Source organism: Petaurus breviceps, unplaced genomic scaffold (assembly GCF_028583685.1).
Source record: "Petaurus breviceps papuanus isolate PSGF00001 unplaced genomic scaffold, PetGlider_PUasm1.0 428, whole genome shotgun sequence".
Classification (NCBI taxonomy): domain Eukaryota; kingdom Metazoa; phylum Chordata; class Mammalia; order Diprotodontia; family Petauridae; genus Petaurus; species Petaurus breviceps.
The window spans coordinates 881480-902803 of record NW_027186331.1 but is presented as its reverse complement, the minus strand read 5'-3'; the positions used below and the strand labels follow the sequence as shown (position 1 = coordinate 902803).

General features: G+C 49.9%; 1 protein-coding gene across 1 annotated transcript in view; it reads left to right on the top strand.

The window, feature by feature from the left end:
* Positions 1–21324, top strand: part of CLTCL1 (clathrin heavy chain like 1) — a 75211-nt gene that overhangs the window by 12436 nt on the left and 41451 nt on the right. Inside the window, exons 4-13 of the mRNA XM_069100816.1 lie at positions 1116–1229; positions 2806–2979; positions 10667–10864; positions 11428–11628; positions 11719–11871; positions 13090–13212; positions 15063–15200; positions 16676–16840; positions 17529–17709; positions 18483–18646. Of these exons, the coding sequence (XP_068956917.1) occupies positions 1116–1229; positions 2806–2979; positions 10667–10864; positions 11428–11628; positions 11719–11871; positions 13090–13212; positions 15063–15200; positions 16676–16840; positions 17529–17709; positions 18483–18646 (1611 nt within the window). The remainder of the gene's footprint in view (positions 1–1115; positions 1230–2805; positions 2980–10666; positions 10865–11427; positions 11629–11718; positions 11872–13089; positions 13213–15062; positions 15201–16675; positions 16841–17528; positions 17710–18482; positions 18647–21324) is intronic.

Here is a 21324-nt window from a genome sequence, read left to right as displayed (position 1 = left end):
ATCTTCAGGTGGAACTGGAGGCCCAGGCACATGGAACACTGAGGCAGAAAATAACCAGAGCTGGGTTTCTGGGCCCAGTGTAGTGGGTGCAGAGCCTGCATTTACTGTGCTTCCATTTGGATGTGTTCTGTGAATATCTAGCATTGTGCTGAAGGCTGCCCTTGGGCTCAGGCCTTGCCTCCTGGACATCCTAGCTGTGTGGCCGTGGGCGAGAGTCAGAGACCAGACTGGTGGAGAGAGCTTCCGTCACGTTCATGGAATTGCAGGTCCCAACAAAGTAAAACATAGATTTGTTGTTTTCAAAATCCCAAGATACTCAGAGCAAGAAATAGCTTTCAGAGGAACCAGGGTGGCCGAACAGATTGTGGGAAGTGACCGCCCCCACGCAGGCTCTCGGGCAGCCTTCTCGGGGGCTGCCCTGGCTGCTGATGGGCACTCTGTATGGGCTGCTGCTGGTCGTCTGACTGTGGCCTGCTGCAAAGCTTTGCCTCTTTTAGGACTTGAGCCATTTAAGCCAGCCTGACTTTGCTTATCTTCTCCTCCCTGCTCCTACCACACACACCCGGCACCAGCCAAGCCCTCGGGCACCTACCCATAGGCCTGTCTAAATCCTCCATTGTCCAGTTTTCCCTCATTTCTCCTTCAAACAGTAAGTGCTCTCATCTGATCCCTTGCACACTGTGCCTGCCCAGTGAAGCTCCAGAGAAGTGGGGGGAGCTGGGTCCATCCTCTGGGCACAGCTTTCTTCCTCCCCTTTGGCCTTCTTGGTTCTCCTGCCCCTGCTGCCCTCTCTGGGCTTCTCTTCCCCTTCCCACCTGTGCAGCTCTCCCCTTGGCATTCTCACCTGATGTGCTCTCTGCCTAACTCGCCTCCCTCATTCATGCATCCCAGTAATAACGGCTGCCCCTTGTGGCCTCACCTGCTCAGAGCTGCTCCCTCTACCTTCCCCTCTGGGCTCCCATCAGCCTTGTTCTTGGTGCTGCGTTTGTGTATCTTGTCTAGTCTTCTGGCCTGAAGCTAAGTCTGTTCCCTGGAGGCTGCCCTGGCCTCGCTGAGCCCACGATTTGCCCAGCTGGCCTGCCTCAGCCCATTATGACCCAAAATCTCTTCCCCAGCTGCACATCATTGAAGTGGGCCAGCCTGCAGCAGGAAACCAGCCCTTTGTGAAGAAAGCTGTGGACGTGTTCTTCCCTCCCGAAGCACAGACCGATTTCCCTGTGGCTATGCAGGTGAGAGGGACAAAGAAGGCCCTGGATTTGGAGGCTGAGGCCCTGGGTTCAGATCCTCCCTGCTACTCTCCACTAGTGTGGCCTTGGGGGAATCACTTCTCTATCCCACGCCTGCTTCCTGTGTGGTCCTGTGAACTATCTGAAACAAAGAAGGCTGTTTGTATGTGTGTGTATGAGTGTGTATGTGTGCATGCATGTGTATGTGTGTATGAGTGTGTGTATGAGTGCATATGTGTGTGTATGAATGTGTGTATGTGTGTGAGAGAGAGAGAGAGAGTGTGTGTGTGTGTGTGTGGTTAATCCTTGGCCAGACTGCCTCTGTTTCTTAATCATTGGCCTGATTGGCTTCTAAGAAGGACAGCTCTGGAGCCAAGGGGAAGGTCGCTCTGTTGACCATTTCTCACCAACACTGATCCCCCTGCGTCAGACATAGGAGGCATATGCAGGGAGAGACACCCAAAACAGGCTATTACTTCCACTCTAACATGTCCCCCGTGTCTTTTCAGATAGCCTAATGATATTTTTTGATTATAAACTTGACACTTTCAGATGACCATCCAATTCTGTTTTAGTAAAACTGTTGCAGTCTTGAAATTTTATCTATTGGAAAGCTGCAGACCTACTTGACTAATGTTAAAACAGCTAAATCACCCCCAGTCATAGTGACACAGTACCATAGACATGGGCCATTGCTCCCTCTTGGCAAAGTGAAGAATGTGGTGTTGAGTGTTATGCTCATTTGCACGTGAGGAAACCAAGGCTCAGAGGTCAAGGGATATGTTCCAGGGTCACAGGCCTCCAGAGTGTGGAGCTGAGATTCAGATTCTGCTGTCTCCAGTGTTCTTTCCGTGAGCTACAGAGACTGTAGCTTAGGGAGCTCCTAAGTCCAACCTTGCAGAAATTCAGACATCACTCTCCCTCGGAACCATTGGGCCGTAGTGCTCCACAGAGGTGAGAACAAAGACAAAGCAAAAGGCCCGTTGGCTCCCTCTGATATGACAGGCGTGGAAGATGGGGTGTTAACATTGCTTCTCTCTTTTTAACCCCCCCACTTTGGGGCAGCTTAGTGGCATGTACAGTGGATACAACCCTGAGCCAGGAGTCACAAAGACCTGAGTTCAGATCTGGCCTCAGAAGCATACACTAGCTGTGTGACCCTGGGCAAGCCACTTGCCTTCTTTTTGCCTCAGTCTCCTCATCTGTAAAATGAGGATAATAACAGCTCCTGCCTCGTGAGGACCAAATGAAATAGTGATTGTAAAGTGTTTGCACAGGGCCCGGTGTGTATGAGGTGCTGCATAAGGGCTAGGCTAGGTTTTAACTTAGAGTGAACAAGGGGGCCCCCAAGCTGTCTGCCCTGTGCCCCACTGTGTGACCCCTACTCTGACTCTTGGCTCACAGGTACTGAAGGTCCGTGTCATGGGAAAGATGCTCCCAGCTCGTATCACCCTGTATTTTAGGAGAGGAGAGTGCCTCAGGGACAGCGAGGAAGGCTCCCATCGGAGGGGAATCGATGAGTCGTTTCAGCAGGACACTGCTTTTGGCTTAGTCACAACTTGTGATTCTTTCCTCACAGATTGGAGTCAAGCACGGGGTTATTTACTTGATTACAAAGCATGGTTACATTCACTTGTATGACTTGGAGTCTGGAGTGTGCATATACATGAACCGCATCAGTGCTGACACAATCTTTGTCACCACTCCTCACGAGCCTACCTCTGGCATCATGGGTGTGAACAAGAAAGGACAGGTATGTGTTGTGGGGCCTCCTTCCCATTCCTCCCCCTCTTTGTAACCCACAGGGAAAGTTAGGCAATGCCATTCAGCAGAATGGCAGAGGAAAGACCCCTGTGCAGCCTATACCCTGCTGGCTGTCACTTGTCCGACTTTTCGCTTTGTGTTTGTCCTCGCAAGGACGTCTGCTTTCCAGGAAGTAGCCTGTGGAGAAGCGTGTTCTCCCTTGGCAGGCTTTTCATCTGAGAACAAAGCTTGGCTGTGGCCATCACCCATGAAACAGAAAAGTCCAGAATCTCTCTTTGGTCCACACCTTTATGCTTATGCAGGGACAGGGTGGTGGGGAGAGGGTTCTAAGAATGACAGTCTTTAGCCCAGCTGTGAACATTAACTTAGCTGTTGATATTATAAAGTGTGCATTGCCATACTACTGAAGGAACTGAATGATATGTCCATCTTGACTTCAGTATCAGCAGACCTAGAAGACTAAATCCAGTTGTAGCTTGATGGAAGGATGGGTTCATTGGCTTTCAAAGACGTGAGCAAATGAAGGATTTGGTGGAGATGGCTGTGATGCATTTTGTGGGACCTTTACTTATTCATCTCATGGAGCAGTGCTCACAGGAGCTGTTTGAGATGGTGGAGGTACATTCCCCTCCAAACAGCCTTAAAATCATGCCTCAAGTAGAATTCTGGAGTGGCATAGCTAAAAAAGTTGGGATAAGACATTCTTCCAGCCCAGGACAACTTAGAAGGTTGGAAGGAGAGGTCTGTGCCATTGCAGTGGGGAGCTGACCTGTGGTACATGCAGCAGGAATACAAGTGGTGGGCCTTGGAGGTGGCTGTGATGGCAGCAGCTCTGGGAGCTCATAGCCCAGAGGCTAAGGGGGGCTCGGGCAGCTGGTCAGAACGAGGTTATAGGGGACGCCAGTGCAAGCATTGGGCGTAGGACTGGGTGCTGTTAAGCAGCTCTGATGCTTATCCTCAGTTCTGGTTGCAGTTCTAGGGTAGAGAGGAGTACTAATCCTCAAGGCTGCAAGAGAACAAGGGCACTCCCTGGATGAGGACCAGAGTGCACACCGGAAGAGCAATGACCACGTTTTTTCCCAGGTCGTTGAAAACGTCACAAACTTAGCAGACCCCTCCCCCACCCCCAAGAACTGCCTGTGAAAACAGCAGCATGAGAAGGCCTGGAGCTCAGGACAGTGGGTACTGCGCTTCCCCCCTAGCGGGGCCAGGTCTTAAATCTTGCTTTGAATCAAGCAGTAGGCTGGAAAAATGAACAAACAACGACAACAGAAGAACCTGACCACAAAAAGCCGTCATGGAGACAGAGAAGGTCAAGTGCAAACTCAGAAGATGTTACCATGGAAAATAGCTGCAAGCAAAGCCTGAAAGAAAGACTCAGATTGGGCATTAGCCCAGAGAGAATTCCTGGAAAAGCTAAAGAAAGAGCAAAAAATGAAATCAGTACAGGGTGGTAGATGAAAAATTGGGAAAAGAGATGAGAGCAACATAAGAAATTACGAAAGGAAAATTAGCAGCTTGGTAAAAGAGACACAAAAAATCCCGGAGAAAATAACACCTTCAAAAGTGCAATTAGCCAAATGGGCACAGAGGTATAAAACTTTGCTGATAAAAATAATTCTTTAAAAACGAAAAGATAGCCATGAAGCCAATTGAGGCTTGGGGAGGTAGGGATTCTATCAAACTTTAGATCCTCCAAATTAAATTAACACATACTTTAATGTAGTCTGACTTCAATATGAAGGTGGGAATAGGTGAAAATAGCAAAAAAATAAATGGGAAAATAGGGTTTAGTTATCTCCCCCCCCCAAATATATTTATATCATCACTTTCTTTTTTTTTGCTTTTGTTTTGGAGGGGCAGTTGGGGTTAAGTGACTTGCCCAAGGTCACAGGCTAGTTTTTGTGTTAAGTGTCTGAGGCCGGATTTGAACTCAGGTCCTCCTGACTCCAAGGGCCGGTGCTGTATTCACTGTGCCACCTAGTCGCCCCCATCACTTTCTTTAACAGCAAAAAACTGGAATGAAATTGAGTACCCATTTATGGTAGAATAAGGGAATAAATTGTGGGGTGCAAATGGGAGAGGATGTGGTTACCCTGTCAGAAATGATGAATGTGAAGAATTTGAAAAAAGCCTTGGAGAAGGATCACACAGATTGATGTGGAATTAAACAAAGGTACTGCTTTATTCAAGGACCACACTAATGAAAATTGAGGTTGGAAGGCTTCACAGTTCTGGCCAGTGCAGTCAGTGACCAAGTGAGACTCGAGAAGACTGGCGTACCATGATTCTGCCTGTGGGCTGAGAAGCGCTTGGCTGTGGCAGTGTAATGAGGCATCTGCTCTCAGACACAGTCATCCTGATGAATGGTTTGGTTTGCCTGGACTTAGTTGCTACAAGGGAGGATGCCGCTTGGTGTGGGATGGAGAGGGGAGCTGTTGGGAAGGGACAACGATCTTTAAAAATGAGTAGAACAGTTTTTAATCATAATAAAGGTCAGAATTAAGAGGTGATAGTTGCAAATGAGGCTGTACTTCTACACTTTCACTGAGAAAAGAACCATGTGGCACAAGATATGATCAGTGGTACATAAAGCCACCACAAATTGATTGTATTCTAACAGACAGGAAATGGCTTGTTGCTAATATGGGAGTCCTTCCTGAATCAAAATTGTCCGTGTTCAGTCAGATTTCCAGCTTTTTAGAGAAAAGGTTAGATTTTTCTTCCCAAATAGAGAACAGCTTCTGGTTCATCCATACAGAAAGAATGAAAAGCAGCATCAAGGAGTCACTGTTTTCTGTTAAGAGTTTAAAAGATTCTCCTAACCTTTCTCAGTCAAAATCACAAAGATGCTGATGGAAGGAGTAGAAATGGCACACACAGTTGGGAAGACATGCATAAGGACGTCTCTGACTGCCAGCCCTTGGCCTCCTGACTTGTTCCTGAGCTCTGCCAGATTTGAATGGGAAAAGCTTACAGATCTACAAGTGTGGAAATAGAACAGATGGGCTTTGGGGTAAAATTCTGCAAATGACTATGACTTTTTAAGTACACAATTGGTGAAAAGGAGTAGATGATGCAAGAGCACTCTGCTTATTGCTGGATTAGTAAATAAAATGTGATTTGCACAAAACTCCTGAAAGTCTCTCATCCGATAAGACATTGGCCACCCAAACAATGAAAGATCTGTAACAGGGGAGGTCATTTTGTTGTCTAAGTCTTTGCTTACTGATATTAAAGAGAGCATAGAGCTGGAGACATCTTGTTGCTAGAAAGTGTTTGCCAGCCCTGGGGAGCACGTCACGCCCAGGCCCCAGACCGGAAGATTTGCTGTAATTGCATCCACCTCCAGCATGTAACAGATCTGTGGTCACTGCAGAGGGTTGGCCTAAAATCCACAGAGAAAAACTTAGGGATATTGGATGAAGAATACCTTTTGTCCAGACGCATTGTAGTCTGAACAATCCATAGAATTGGTCTGTTTGTCCCAGAGTCTTGGGCAGACGTTGCATGTGGACAATGTGCTGGATCAAAGTTAATAGGACACGAGCAGAAAGAACTAGGAGACCAAAAGACGGCGTGGGTTTAAACAGCCCTGTTCTCACCTACTTAAAGAAGATGCACTGAAGAATGGGGAATGAATAGGACACCAGCATCAGTGACAGCAACTTCGTGCTGAAGCTTAAGTGGTGCAGACAGGAGCCGAAGGAGCCAAACAGACTGAATCAGCGAGCGTCACTTGCCTGGTGGAGAGAGGCGGCTGCCAAGCTCAACACTGCTTTAACGTGTAAACTTGCCCGTAAAATCTGGAGGAGGATAGGAGAATATAATCGACGGATGGAAAGAAAGTTTGACAAGAGCCCTAGTGAAGGCCAGTCTTCCCAAGAGGACCTTTTGAGAATGGAGCTAGGACAGTGAATAGACAAGCAAGAGAAAAGGTTTTCAGGGATCTTTTTAACCAAATTTTTTGACCAACAAGGATGATAGCAGCAGTGTACACGCACTCATGTAGCTCTGCTTCTCAAGGAAGTAGAGATGGCGCTAATAAGAATGCACCTAGGAAAAGCAACAAGTCTGTGCCAACGTGGAGGGAGGAGGAGCCCATGGAATACTCACAGCAGCTGTGATGAATAAGCAGGCATTTTCCCAGGTTTGAATTGCAAGGTATAACAGACACCCTTCCTTGAAGATGAAACCAAGACATTTATTCAAACACCAGTAAGCCAGATCCATCATAGTAACAAAGAAGTGAAGTCTACACACATTGCCAATGCAGGGAGCACTGATACCCCAAGCATTCTTTTTAAGACAAAGTCCATACATGTCACCAGTGCAGGGAACACTAATATCCCCAAGCCTTCCCTCCATTAGGCCTCTCCACAAAACTAGTTCCCCTAGGCTAAAATGCTCCCTCTCTCTCTCACCCCAGCTGCTCTGCCAGCTCTGTCTCCCACTTCTTGATCCACCTCTTTGGCAAGCTCTTTCCACCATGGGCTCATTTTGACCACTTAGACCTGTTAAGAGGCACAGGAGATCTTCAAATTCCCTTAACGTTACACCATCACATAGCAGACTCATAAGATGGAAGGAAGGCAAGATCTCACTGTGTTCAAGGGTCTGACTACAGTATAAGATTGCTTTAAATCAAGCTTTCCCCTGACAAGTATGGCAATACTTTCCCATGCCATGTATGACAAAATCATGCAAGTCCTTGAAAAATGATAAACTCTTCAATCCATTGGTTATTCATATTGTGGTGGGTGTAACAGAAAATGACTGAAAGGGCAGAGGTTCGAGTTTCCAAGCATTTTGATTTATTAAGCATCACATGCCAATTGCCCAACAAATTGGGACCTCGTCACCTTCCTCAGCTTTGGCACTGGGCCCCAAACACAGGGGGAGACAAGACATATACATTAAAAATAATCAAGACCAATTATTTAAAAGGAAACAGTACAATCTAGGCAATCTAATTTCTAACTGGATGAAAGATTAGGGACTTCCCAAGTTGGGAGGGGGACAGCGAACAGGTGTGATTCCCTGAAATCAGAAAAGGAGGTGTCCCAACTTCCCCAGAGTATCTGTATTCAGTCAAAGGAGCATGGAAACAGTCATTGATCAGTATGGGGCCAATTTTCTGATAAGACGTATGGGTTGCTTGAGATGTGCAATTGTGAGAAAACTCACATCAGTCTTCAGATCTCACCGGTTTTCTGATCAGCATAACTGAAGTCCTTAGGGAAGGGTCTTTAAGGAGCAGGTTGGTATGGTCTGGCTTTCCAGCCATGCAGCACTAAGCTAAAACAAGGCAATTACATTTCCTCCCAATTCCCACAATTGAATAGAGTTTTCTCACAAGACAGAAGTTGTACTAAATCCATAACTGGATTGAAGGAGACTTGAGCTGGCTCCAGAACTGAGTCAGAAGATGGAGTCAGCGTGGTTCACTCAGTCCTACAATTAACTGCTTGCTGTCCTAACCCCCCCACCTGTTCCCTCCATATCAAGTTGCAATAAGTGTAGACAGTTTAATATACATAAGACTAAAAGCTGTTCTCCTGCTGTTTAGTGTTCAAAATATGTAAACAAAACATTCTGGAAACAGCTGTGAACTGTTAGAAAGAATGATCCGAATCACCAATAGAAAGAGAAATTCAAAACAATCCTGAGGCTTTGCCCCGCACCCAGAAAACTGGCAAGGACGACAAAGATGGGAGTGGTCAGTGTTGGAGAGTTTCTGGAAAGACAGGCATGCCACAGCATTGTTGGCAGAGCTGTAGTTTGGGAAAGCAATCTGTAATTACTCCCCTTTAGCCCAGAACTCCCACCATCAAGGTGTGTACAGGCACCCCAAAGTGTGTCTAGGAGCACGTCTTCGGCTAGCCGAGACTGGCAGCAGTCTTCCTGTCCTTTGGGGGAATGACTAAACAATGATGCCGCGTGAGTATAGTGGAATTTTAATGCGAGTGAGAACTGCAGAAACAGTGCACATAGAGTAGATGCAGCAGCAATAAAAACCTTAAAAATGAGTCTTCCATAATCAGAGCAAAGCTGCTTCCCTCCAGAGGGATGTGAGGAGCCCCTGCTCCTGCCCCTTTGTGTAGAATGCCAGGCCTCTTCTGACGTGTTGTTTAGTTAAGGAATGGCTGGGATTCAGGTGCAATGGATGATGGAGGTGATACAAGAGCCAGCATATCATAAATGTTTGAAAAAGTATATCCGTCTGGCAGCAGACAAGGAACTGTCTGCTCAGCACAGGGCCATGAGTGATCATTGATAGAGAGGGCCTCTTGTCCAGACCGCCAGGCACTGGGATGGGCTTTTCCAGCCATGTAGATACTGCAAATGGATTACTATTTGGCCCCAGACTTGAAGGAGGGTGGAGCAGGCTGGATTGCCTTTGGGATACGTGAGAATTCTTTTTAATGGCCCCAGGATTTTCTCTGAAAAATCTGCTTTTTCAGTACTGATATTTTTCTGGTGGTTATATATGTAACGATAACCATTGATTAACGGGTAGGTTTCATTGATAGGGGAAATTAGGAGGATTTTCTGTATCGCTCCTGCCTGCCACCCTCACTCGTGGTGTGTGAGAGGATATAGATGAACAAGCATGGACCAGTTGTCGTGCCTTTCGTTGACTATCTGGGAGATCACGGATCCATTCGAGTGAATATTTCACATATCTGTACTATCTCTAGACTCAGAGAAACCTGCTCTTCTGCATAAGGCCTTTGCCTACCCAACCAAGCAGCCTCCATCAGTTCTGCTAGCTTACTTGTGGCACACATGCCTTCATAGCCTGATTCCTCCTTTAATGTCTTAGAAGTCCTATGGCCACTCTCCTATGTGGATATTCCATGGACCTTCTGGTGTCATGGAGTAATTGTTTTCTGTTTTCCCATAAATATTCAATGAAGGCTCTACTCCACCTGTTAGAAATTTTCCTCGGCTTTTTAGTGAAGGTCATTAATGTGTCCCTCGTGCTGTTAATCTGTTGTCTTTTTTTTTTTATTTTAATGATGCCATTGACTTTACCATGATATTCATTTGTTACGAACATTGGTTTAGTTTTTAATTTTCAGTGGGGGTTATAGGAGGAAGAAAAAATAAATACTTGACAAGTAAAAACTAAAATGTCACATTTTTTTCTAAACGTTGCCTTTCCCTACCCACCAAACCTGTTATCTCTTGTTAGGTGACCAGTCCCATTTCTCTTACCAGTGATTCACATCCTCCTTGTTTCTGTGCCCTTTCTTGGATGGAGGTGATTTGTAACACACGGCTTGTGTATAGCTACCATGTTTATTTCTAGGGTACTCTGAATTATTTATCATAGTAATTCTGTGGGGATCAGGAAATTCTTGGAATCCTCTTCAGGTAGCATTGGCAAGAGAGTGTTAACATTAAAAAGATGGACATTTGCAGTAGAAAGCTGTTTGGGGTCATTTCTCAAATGCAGCCCAGGCTGATCCCCTCCTCCTGGTTCAAAAAGATGCTAATTCACAAAAATGTTTCTCCCAACCAAACTAAAAGCCTTCTAAAGGGAGATTCTGTTCTGAATCGGGGTTGCTTTGTTAGTGAGACCCCAGTGATCTTGAGTCTCCTGCAGGGGAGAAGTCCGGGAAGCAGCATTTCCAGCTGATTTACTCCCTGTAATCTCTGGTTCTTTCCAGGTCTTGTCAATCTGTGTGGAAGAAGATAACATTGTGAATTATGCCACCAATGTTCTCCAGAACCCAGACCTCGGGCTGCGCATGGCTATTCGCAGCAACCTGACAGGAGCAGAGGAGCTCTTTGCCCGAAAATTTAATACCCTCTTTGCACAGGGCAGCTACTCTGAGGCCGCCAAAGTGGCTGCTTCTGCGCCCAAGGTAACCCTTGTGATGGGGCCAGAAGGGGCTTCAGATCACTTGGTGCAGCACCAGCATGTGGGCCCCGAAAGACAAAAGTTCTTCATCCTGGGTCGGGCTGTTTGTAGATGATGGCGCTTACACCTCGAGTCTCGGGCATTGCCAGGCTCTGTTCTTTGTGCCCCTGGCAGTAGGCGGGTGGGCGTGATGGTGGATGGGCTAACGGGGAAGTGTCTCGCCTCCTCCCACAGACCGTGGGCATCTTTAAAAGCTCAGCAGGCTGGGAAGGGACCGAGGGCAGTGCTTTCTACCACAGAATGAGATAGGGAAGGGAGAAGCCTCCTCCCAGGGCAGCGGCCCCGCTGGCCGCAGATCAGTGCCGCCTGACTGATAAGCTCATGCATGCATTTCTCTGAGGAACCAGGGCCCAGTGTCCCATTGCATTTTCTCAAGACAAGAGTTCGTTCAGTATGAGGGCAGTGAGGTTAGGGCATGAGAGTGGACAGAGGATCATGTGACAAGTCGTATGCGCGGCCCAAGCAGTGACTTGTCTGCCTTTGTGGGTGTCTTTCCCACTACTCTAGGGAGTCTTGCGCACCAGCGACACCGTCCGCAAGTTCCAGAGTGTCCCGGCCCAGCCTGGACAGGCCTCGCCCTTGCTCCAGTACTTCGGGATCTTGCTGGACCAAGGGCAGCTTAATAAGCTCGAGTCTTTGGAGCTTTGCCGGCCTGTCCTTCAGCAGGGCCGCAAGCAGCTCCTGGAGAAATGGCTCAAGGAGGACAAGGTGAGGCCACGCACTGCCAAGCGCCGAGCGCGCCCTGCTTAGCTGTGGCATGTCACTGAGTTCGGCCTCCTCTCCCGTGGTGTGTCTTAGCTGGAGTGTTCCGAAGAGCTGGGAGATCTGGTGAAAGCCGCCGACCCAGCGCTCGCCCTCAGTGTCTACCTTCGGGCCGGCGTGCCTAACAAAGTGATCCAGTGCTTTGCAGAGACGGGCCAATTCCAGAAGATCGTGCTTTACGCCAAGAAGGTGAGAGAGCTTGCAGCTGTTCGCCCAGCCCACAGCTGTGCTTGGCCTCAATGCCTGTTCCTCAGCCTCTGGGGCCAGTATAAGTACAAACTGCTTCACCTTCATCTTCTTAAAGCTTTAGGTTCGGAGCTCTGGCTTCATGCCAGGTGAGGAACGATTACTGCCTCATGTCCAGGCCCCGAGAATGTCCAGGGACACTTTCCTAGCCAGGGTTCAGAGCCCAGGTCTCTGCTGACTCTAGTCCATGATTTCCATCACTGTCAGATGTCATCACTTGGGATCCCCCGGAGTTCTAGGCGGGCTTGGCCCACAGCTGAGAGACTCTTGTTTGAGGCTGGTTTGCTGCTGGCAGAAACATCACGGGCACCTCCCTCCTTCAGCCTGCCACTCACACAGAACCTTCCGCACAGACAAGCTTCCAGGTCCTGCCACCCTCCCATGCCCTTGAACTCCCTGACACTTTTATACCTATTTAAACCCATGCCATCATGAGCAGTTGGAGAGCAGGGGTGTCACTCTGTGTCTGTCGCTGCAACGCCTTCACAGCCCCGGCAGCCCTGGGCGTCTGTGGGTTTGATACCCACTTATCACGACTCTCTTCTTAGTAAGAAACATGGTTATTGTTAGTGAAGCCTCTGTTTAGGGCTGGACCCCACGAGCATTTTTAGGAGAAATAAGATCTCCAGTGGGATTCCGAACCTTGGACTCTGTTTTGAAAAACACGCAGCGTATTTCAGTGTAATTGGTTTCCTTTGTCACCCTGTGTGTTACTACTTCATGCATTTTAATGCACTGTCCTGAGGAGGGTCCGTGGTTTTCCCTGCCTGCCACCCAGGCTGGGGGTGTCCAGGCAGGACCAGAGTTGATGAGCCCCTGGCCTGGGTGCCCTCACCCCCATGGGCACGCCATGGATGGCAACTGTTAAAGCGGGAAGGGCACGATGCAGAAGAGTTTAGGAGAGCCAGTGCTGTGCCCTCTGTTTTCTCCAATCTGTGTTTCCTTGTTACCGATGCTGCCCCCAGGTTTCTGTAAAGGCAGTGAAGAGTGATTGATTAGGGTCGCTGGGTCCCATGTTCTTGGGGATCCAGTTTTAGCCGTACCCTGTGGTGGGAGGGAGCCGCCACCTCAGGCCTGCTGGCCGTGGCTCATGGGGCGAAGCCTGGGATGCCTTGTGGACTGTGAATGCGAATGGCGTCTGTCATGGCGGCTCTGTTTCAGGTCGCGTACATGCCTGACTGGATCTTCCTGCTGAGGAGTGTGATGAGGGTAAGCCCAGAGCAGGGCCTGCAGTTTGCGCAGATGCTGGTGCAGGACGAGGAGCCGCTGGCCAACATCAGTCAGGTGAGTGAATAAGTGCCTGTGTAGCCTCACAGATCTGACCTCGGTTGAGGCCAGCCTCGGTTGAGGACCCTGTTAGTCTGGGAAGACTTTTTGCCACCCGCCACGTTCCCATTGACTTAACCCTAGAAGCCCAAGTGAAGCATCTTGGGTAAGCCTTAAGAGGATGTGGTCTTTGGTGCTTAGACTTTCCTCACTTCTGCCTTATTAAGTAGCCTGAATGAGCATCTCATATACCAGGAGAGCTTTTCACCTGGTTGTTGGAATAAAGCAGGACACCCCTGAATCACATCTTCAGCCTTTATTTTAGGGTGACCTGAAAAGGACTTGACTTTTGTTCAAGTCCCATTCTGTTGTTGGCAGAGGCACCCCTGGGGTCTCAAAGGCTGTGCCTGTGAAATAGAAGTGGTGGCTGGTCCTGTTATCTGGGGAAGGTACCCCAGGGGCTTGGAGCAGAGACAGATCCCCTCTAGTGAGCCCAAGCCTTTGTTAAAGCATAGACAGGCTGCCTTGGTGGAGGACGTTTGTTTGCTAGGAAACAGATAGTCAGGAATCAGGTTCCCTGTACTGATGAAATCATCAGGGGGTTAGCTCTAAAGAAGTGCCCCCAGCACACGGGTTTGTAGCTGGGTCTGTATCTCTGCAGCTTTGTTAGACTCTTAGGCAGACATGGGTTCGAATTTCCATCAGCTCTTACATTTCTTTGTTTCATAAAGCAGCATTGAGTTTGAAAGATGGTCATCATTAGTCATGATTTTATTTCAAGACTTTCCAGTCTTCCTGACTCCAGACCCAGTCGTCTGCTCCCTCCTCTTAGTACAAAGAAAGCCGGTCAGTGTTTTCACAAATGCCCCATGTAGCCCCTTCCATCACAGCAGGAGTTCAGTGTTTTCCCACCTCGGTGCTCGCCTGCTGAGGTTTGTGTACCCCTGCCCTGTGGGCTAGGCTGCCTGGCTTCCACAGAGCTGCACTCTCCTGCCCTGGACCACTTGGAAGTGTGTCCTGTAGCTGTTGGTGAGGAATCAGCACATCTGACTCCAGATGGTCATTAGCAAATTGTTATCATTAAGACAGGGAGTTTTTTGGTCTTTGTTTTTATATCCTCATGTGTAAGTACGTGATTTTGCATCAGTGGTCACTTAGTTTTCACAAGGATAAGCTTAGTCCCTATCGATAGATTTATGCTAAGACATTTGTGATGATGGGTGGAATCCAACTTAATGACCCTGAGATGACTAAATGCATTATTTTTTTCTCCTCCTTGGCTGGATGCTTGCACATTCTGTGTTTTTAAAGCTCTGGATTTAGGAGCTATAATCATTGGGCTAAAAATCTAGGCCTTGACCCCACCCTGGACAGTTATAGTCCCTGACCTCAGGGCTTTGTCCTGGTGTAAGACTGTTGTCTTGTGGGGAGTCTGTCTGTGGAAAGTGAAATGTAACCCTTTGTGACCCTGAATGCACTGCTTCGGTCTAAACATAAGGCAACCCCTTTTGTTCAGTGGACAGTATATGGAGCAGATTCTGACCAAATTCGAACCTTGGGGTGAAGGTTTAGCTGATGTATGTGCTAATAGTAAAATTGCAATAAGTCTTAAGAAATAGAGCAAAAGAGTCCAGGAGAAACAGAGTTCCTGTGTCAGGAGATGAGAGGCCTTGGAGCTGGGGAGATCTGGATTCAGATGGCACTTCTGATGCTGACTGGCTGTGGGACCCTGGCGGGGCAGATCACTTTTCCCGCAGGTGTCTTGGGGGACAGAGAAGAGGCAGAGGAAACTCTCTCACTAGGAGGGAGAAGGAGGCCCCCAAGGTTTGGAGCTGTGATGAAGCCCTGTTTGGGCACTGTGTTTGCAGATTGTGGATGTCTTCATGGAGAACAGCTTGATTCAGCAATGCACGTCTTTCTTACTGGATGCCTTGAAGAACAATCGCCCTGCAGAAGGTCACCTCCAGACCCGCTTGCTGGAAATGAACCTGATCCATGCCCCACAGGTATGCACAGGTGTGGCTTGGGGTGCCCCTTGGGAAGTTTCCAGGGAGAGCTGCTTGTGGGTTCTGGAGGAGCGGTGTGCCAATAAGGAGCGTCCCGTTGTAGGAGTAGGCTTAGAGAGTGTAGGCCACAGCAGCACAGCTTGTGATGCAGGAACAAGGGGAACATGGCAGAGCTTCCCTGCTCTTCCTAGGCTCAAGGCCATCTGTCCATCTGAACCTCGCGGTACCTCATGGTGTTGTCCAGGAGGCCACAAAGGAACACCAGGTCTCTGGTTTATAGCGGAATGGATTTTGTGTTCTTCTGGTCTGCTTCGCCCCAGCCCGGCTGTGGCTCTCTTCCTCATTGCCGTCCCGGACCAGCACTGGAGCACAGTCATCCTCTGTGTTCTGTCTGTCCCCACTGCTGCCTGGGGCTTAGGTGCCTCATTGTCTGAGCCCTGTCCATTTTTTCATCTTGATCCATCCCTTACTCACTTATGTGGGGTCGTGGTCAATGAGTCTGATGCTCCACCAGCTGATTGGGTTGTGTTCCTGATCCATACATCTGCCCCACATCATCGAGGTGAGATCTGACCGCAGGAACGGCTCAGATTTATTCGAATGCTTGAGAACTAGACGAGTCCGATGCCCTTTGATGACACCCGGACTCCAGAGACCGCTGAGCCACCATGCAGTTCTGCTCTTGGGGTGTTGCTGCCATTTGTTTCCAGGCTCTCTGAACATGGATTAGCAGTGCCATCAGCCAGGTCTCTTAGGACCTGACAGGGTTGTTCCTTCGAGCCGGGTGGCTTGAATTCATCAAGGGCAGATTGGTGCTCCCTGGCATTCTCATGGGCTGTCACTTCCCAAGGAAAGGCTGCAAAAGGGCCCAGAAGAGAGCAGCAAAAGGAGAAGGAATCATTGTGATTTCTCTTTATTTTCACTGAACATTTAATTTTGTTTTTTCATTTAACATTTAATTTTCATTCGAATCTCTTAAAACAGCCTTTTTTGTGTTATCATCTCCCTTGCCACCGTCAACTCTTCCTAGAATTAGTTTTCTTGTGGTAAGATCTTGGGCCCAAAGGACACAAACAATGAATTCACTTTTCTTCCATAATTCTGAACTCTTTACCCAAATAGGTGAATTCATTGGTGACTTAGCATTGCAGTGTCTGTCTTCCCACAGTCCCTGCGATATTGAATTTTTCTTTTTCTTACCATCTTTGTTGATTGGATGAGTGAGAGGTCACCGTTATCAGTGTGTGTGAGTGGGCCGCCCCAAGAAGCTAAAAATGACTCTACCTCCCAAGTGTAGTTTAAGCCAACATAGCATAAGCTTACGGCTACACCAGTCAGAGAGCAGGGACGTACCGCGTAGAATTAGACGAAGGAAGACAATCCCAAAGGAAAATGAAAGGATGTCTGGAGCATCGAGGGGCCATTGCCAGACCTCAGTTGCTCCTTATAACGATTCTGTTCTCTTGGTGTGGCAGGTTGCAGATGCCATACTTGGGAATCAGATGTTTACCCACTACGACCGCGCTCACATCGCCCAGCTCTGTGAGAAGGCTGGCCTGCTGCAGAGAGCCCTGGAGCATTACACAGACCTGTATGACATCAAGCGGGCGCTGGTCCACACTCACCTCCTGAACCCCGAGGTGCGGGAGGCCTCTCGTGGTGATGACTGTGGGTCGTGGCTCTTGTGGCAGTGCCCAGAGGCAGCATAGGGCTCGTTTGTGTGCCCAGCTAGGAGCATCGCTGGGTTCTGGCCTCTGCCAGCTCCCCAGGTCATGGCTCTGGGGGTGGAGTCCTTCTCTGCATGTTAGACCGTGTTGGAGAACCGGCCAAGCAGTCTAGATCTGCTCTCCTGAGATAGGGGGCACTCGTTTCTCCCATGCTGCTCGCTGTCTTGTTTAATGTGTTCTCAGCAATGACCAATCACAGCTCCCCAAGACTGGTGACAAAGTGTGCCTAGGCCCTCCTTTCACACAAAGAGCTGGGGGGCTTGAAGTACGGATTGGTTCTGTGTTGTTATGAGGGGGAGCTTTCATGTTGTTTTGGGAGGGGGAGGGGGGAGAAACGAGTCATTTAGAAAGTCTCCCCCACAGAGAAAGAAGAGAGAGGTCCTGAGGGAGGACCCTGGCAGGGCTGTAGGATGGTGGAGATCCCAGCTTCCCACCCCATCCTCTTTTCCTGTCCCAGGTCTTCAGGAACGTCCCTGTTTTTAATGCATGCCAGGAAACATGGTTCCTTGGTGTGTGTTGCAGTTTGGGGACTGTTTCGGGCTCTCAGGGGGACCCTCCCAAGCCAGGCTCCGTGGTGAGCCCATGTCGACTTTTCTTCCAGTGGCTTGTAAACTTCTTTGGCTCCCTGTCGGTGGAGGATTCAGTGGAGTGCCTGCGGGCGATGCTGTCTGCCAACATCCGGCAGAACCTTCAGCTGGGCGTGCAGGTGGCCTCCAAGTACCATGAGCAGCTCGGCACCCAGACCCTCGTGGAGCTCTTCGAGTCTTTCAAGAGTTACGAAGGTAGCGAGCGCCTCGGGAGGCAGCCCCCCCCTCCCTCAGGCTGCCAGTTGGGAACAGCTCCCTTCTTCAGGGGGAAGGTGTATCCCTTATGCTGAGGAGGGTGAGGAGGGCTGTTATGTGGCAGGGATACAGGACAGCTCTTGGCTTTTGTGCCGTGATGTGAAGGTTGGATCTCAGCAGACATGTTATAGTGAGGTTATTAACTAAGCGGCCGCACCTCTGGTGCTCCTGGTCCTGCCCCCACACCGAATTTCAGAGTCAGCTTTCAGATTCGGGGCTTGGTTATTTCTCAGCTTGTGCTCGAGGCAGTGCCAGGGTCTCAGAGCTGGAAAGGAGAAGGCTAGCCCCTTCCTCTTCAGATTTCTGCCTTCTCTGAGGGGGATATTTATTGAACTTCCCACCTTTTTTAATTGGTCTCAGCAGCCAGTTTGTCCTGAGATATTGGCCCATTTTCTAATATGTATTAGCCCTACTTTAAAACCCACTGTCTCCCACTTTATCCTTCCTCCTTCTGTGGTCTTTGATGACCAAGGTCTGGGGAGTGTGACAAGGCCCCTCCCTTAACCTGACTTCTTGTCTGCTCCCTGCTGCTCACCAAGGGGCGGTCATGGTACTGAGCTCCAGAGCGAGGTGCCCCAGGAAGCCTGGCATGGATGCACAGCTTCGGTGGTTGGCAAGGCCAGCTGTCCCTGGCTGCAGCAGCATGGAGCTGGAGCTCCCAGGGAGGGAGGCTCTGTGGCCTCAGCCTCTACTGACTCGGCCTCTCCCCGCAGGCCTCTTCTACTTCCTGGGCTCCATCGTCAACTTCAGCCAGGACCCAGATGTGCACTTCAAATACATCCAGGCGGCCTGTAAGACCGGGCAGATCAAGGAGGTGGAGAGAATATGCCGAGAAAGCAGCTGCTACGATGCAGAGCGGGTGAAGAACTTCCTGAAGGCAGGTGCCCTTCGCTGGCGCCGCTGTCCACGCGCATGCTGCTCTGGCCTCACAGGCCATGCTGCAGTCCGGGTCCCTGTGCTAGACTCAGCGTCGCAGCCTGGGGAACAGGATACCCTTGTGTCTGCCTCATTCCTGTTGTTGGTTTGTGGACACTTAAGAGGCAGACACAGTGTAGTGAGAAACCTGGGTCCAGAGGAGCTCTCCTGTGCCCTGCAGCCCACCCTGGAGAAGCCCCAGTCCTAAGGGGGGCAGCATGCAGACAGCTCTGTCTGGTACCTGGAGGCAGCCTCTGGGAGGGCTCTAGCTCAGGACTGACCGGGGAGGCAGGAGGGAGAGTATCCTCGATGAGCCGCCAAGTTGGGAGAGGGCGTCTGTTACTGATGATGGTGAGAAGAGCCGGATTATGAAGGGCTTGACAGGCCAGATGAGCGTTTTCTATTTGACTCTGATGGTGATGGGGACCCTGGGACTTCTCAAGCAGGGGGGCCAGCTGAGTGGATCTGGACTGTAGGAAGATGCCTTGGCAGCTGAGCAGAGGATGGGCTGGAGACCTGCAGACCCCCTCTGAGCTGCTGCAATGGTCCAGGCATGAGGGGATGAGGGGCTGCACCAGGGTGGGGGCAGGGTCAGAGGAGAGAAGGGGGTGGATTCCAGAGATGTTGGGAAGGTCAGAACAAGCCTGGGCAGCAGCCTGGGTGGGGGGCGGGGGGGGGGAGGGCAGTGCTTGGAGGGAGGAGTTGAGGCTGTCTCTGAGCTTGCCAGCTGATAGCTGGGAAGATGGTGATGGTGCCCTGGAGTCCTAGAGTGAGAAGCAGGTTCTGAGAGGGGCAGTTTGGGGCAGGTGTCTGGTCAAGGTGTCTGAGAGGCAGTTGGGGATACAGACTTGGGGGTCAGCAGAGGTGGGGGGGACTGGGTGAATGGTCTGGGAGTCATCTGCATAAAGGTGAGGATCAAAGCCAGGGGAGCTGATGAGATCACCAGGCGAGTTAGTGGGGAGCCAGGCTTCTTAACCAGGGGTCCAGGAACTTGTTTTTAACAAGTGTTTGATAAATTTGCTTCCTTGGCTATTTTATGCATTTATAAACATTATTCTGAGATGAGGTTCATAGTCTGCCACATTTAGAGCCCTTGGTATAGAGGGCTCTTAAGGGGATCCAGGACAGAGGCTTGGGGGACACCCCCATCAGCAGGCCTGACCTGGATAAGGTACCAGCGAAGGAGAGAGAGAGATGCAGCCATCAGATAGGGAGAGCCAGGAAGAGGGTGATCCGCAGTGTCCCAAGCTGCAGAGAGGTTGGGAAGGAGAAGAATGGAGAAAGGGCTTGGGCAGCTAAGATGTAAGAAATCACCGGGCACTCTGGAGAGAGCATTCAGGGGATGATGAGATCGGAAGCCAGGTTGTCAGGGGAAGAAGAGAGGAAAGAGTGAGGCCCCTGTTGTAGACGCCTATTGGAGGAGGTTAGCCCCAAAGGGCAGAAGAGAAACGAGGAGGGCACAAAGATTACCGTGCCTGCTTAAGATTATGCCACATGAATTTGTCATGGGCCGAGCTAGCATGGTTTTGTGCTTTTTCTCTAGCCATGTTCAGTATCAGGAGACTAGGAGTCAAGGCAGCAGGTTGGGTGTGATCAGTGATGGGACGAGAGGACAGAGAACAGAAGCAGTCCTCTGAGGGGCCACAGTGAGGACAGTGTAGGCGGTGCAGGGGTGATGGCCAGGAGAGAAGGAAGGGCAGAGGGGGCCGGAGGCCATGGTGAGGACGCAGATAGGGTGGCAGAGGAGAAGGTGACAGGAAATAGTGCTGAAGGGGTTAGAGGGATGAGGAGACCCTGAGCCCACTGGGGAAGGGCAGAGATGACCTGCCACCTAGCGTCCAAGGCAGGGACTCAGCAGAGAGGTGTGTGCAATGGCATTGGAGAAGGGGCTTTCGTACCTGGGACTTCCCTGTGTCCGTGAAGTGACAGGTCCGTTCCCCAGCCCTTGTTTAGACCAGAATGAGGGGTTCTGGCATTGCAACAGTGTGTTTCACAACGATGGAGGCTTCTGCTTACATCGCTGCCTCATTTTCCTGTTTGTTAACAAGAGAGAGAATTTTAGGTATTAAAAAATAAAGTTTCTTTTTTTTTTTGGCTTTTTGGAGGGCAATTGGGGTTAAGTAACTTGCCCAAGGTCACACAGCTAGGTTTGTGTGTGTGTATGTGTGTGTGTGTGTGTGTGTGTGTGTGTGTGTGTGTGTGTTAAGTGTCTGAGGCCAGGTCCGAACTCAGGTCCTCCTAACTCCAGGGCCAGCACTCTACTCGCTGCGCCACCTAGCTGCCCCATAAACAGTTTCCTTAGGCTCGTAGTCTAACCAAAAAATAATCCAAAGCATTTTTAAGATTCCACAAATGGTTGGTGGTAAAATCTAGACCTAGATGCTCCGATAGAAGTCCAGCTAGCCGTCCCAGTAAGGGCAGAAGAGGTTGAAAAGTAGAGTGGGACGTCTCTGGCAGTGGCGCCCTTCCCACAAGGCTCGGGGCCCCTGGCAGGGGTGCTCTCAGAGGCATTTCTGATCAGGTGGTGGCCAGACAAGCAGCAGGGAATGGGGGCCTTCAGAGCAGCAGCAGCAGGGCCGGGGGCTTCAGAGCAGCAGCAGCAGGGCCGGGGACTTCAGAGCAGCAGCAGCAGGGGCTGGG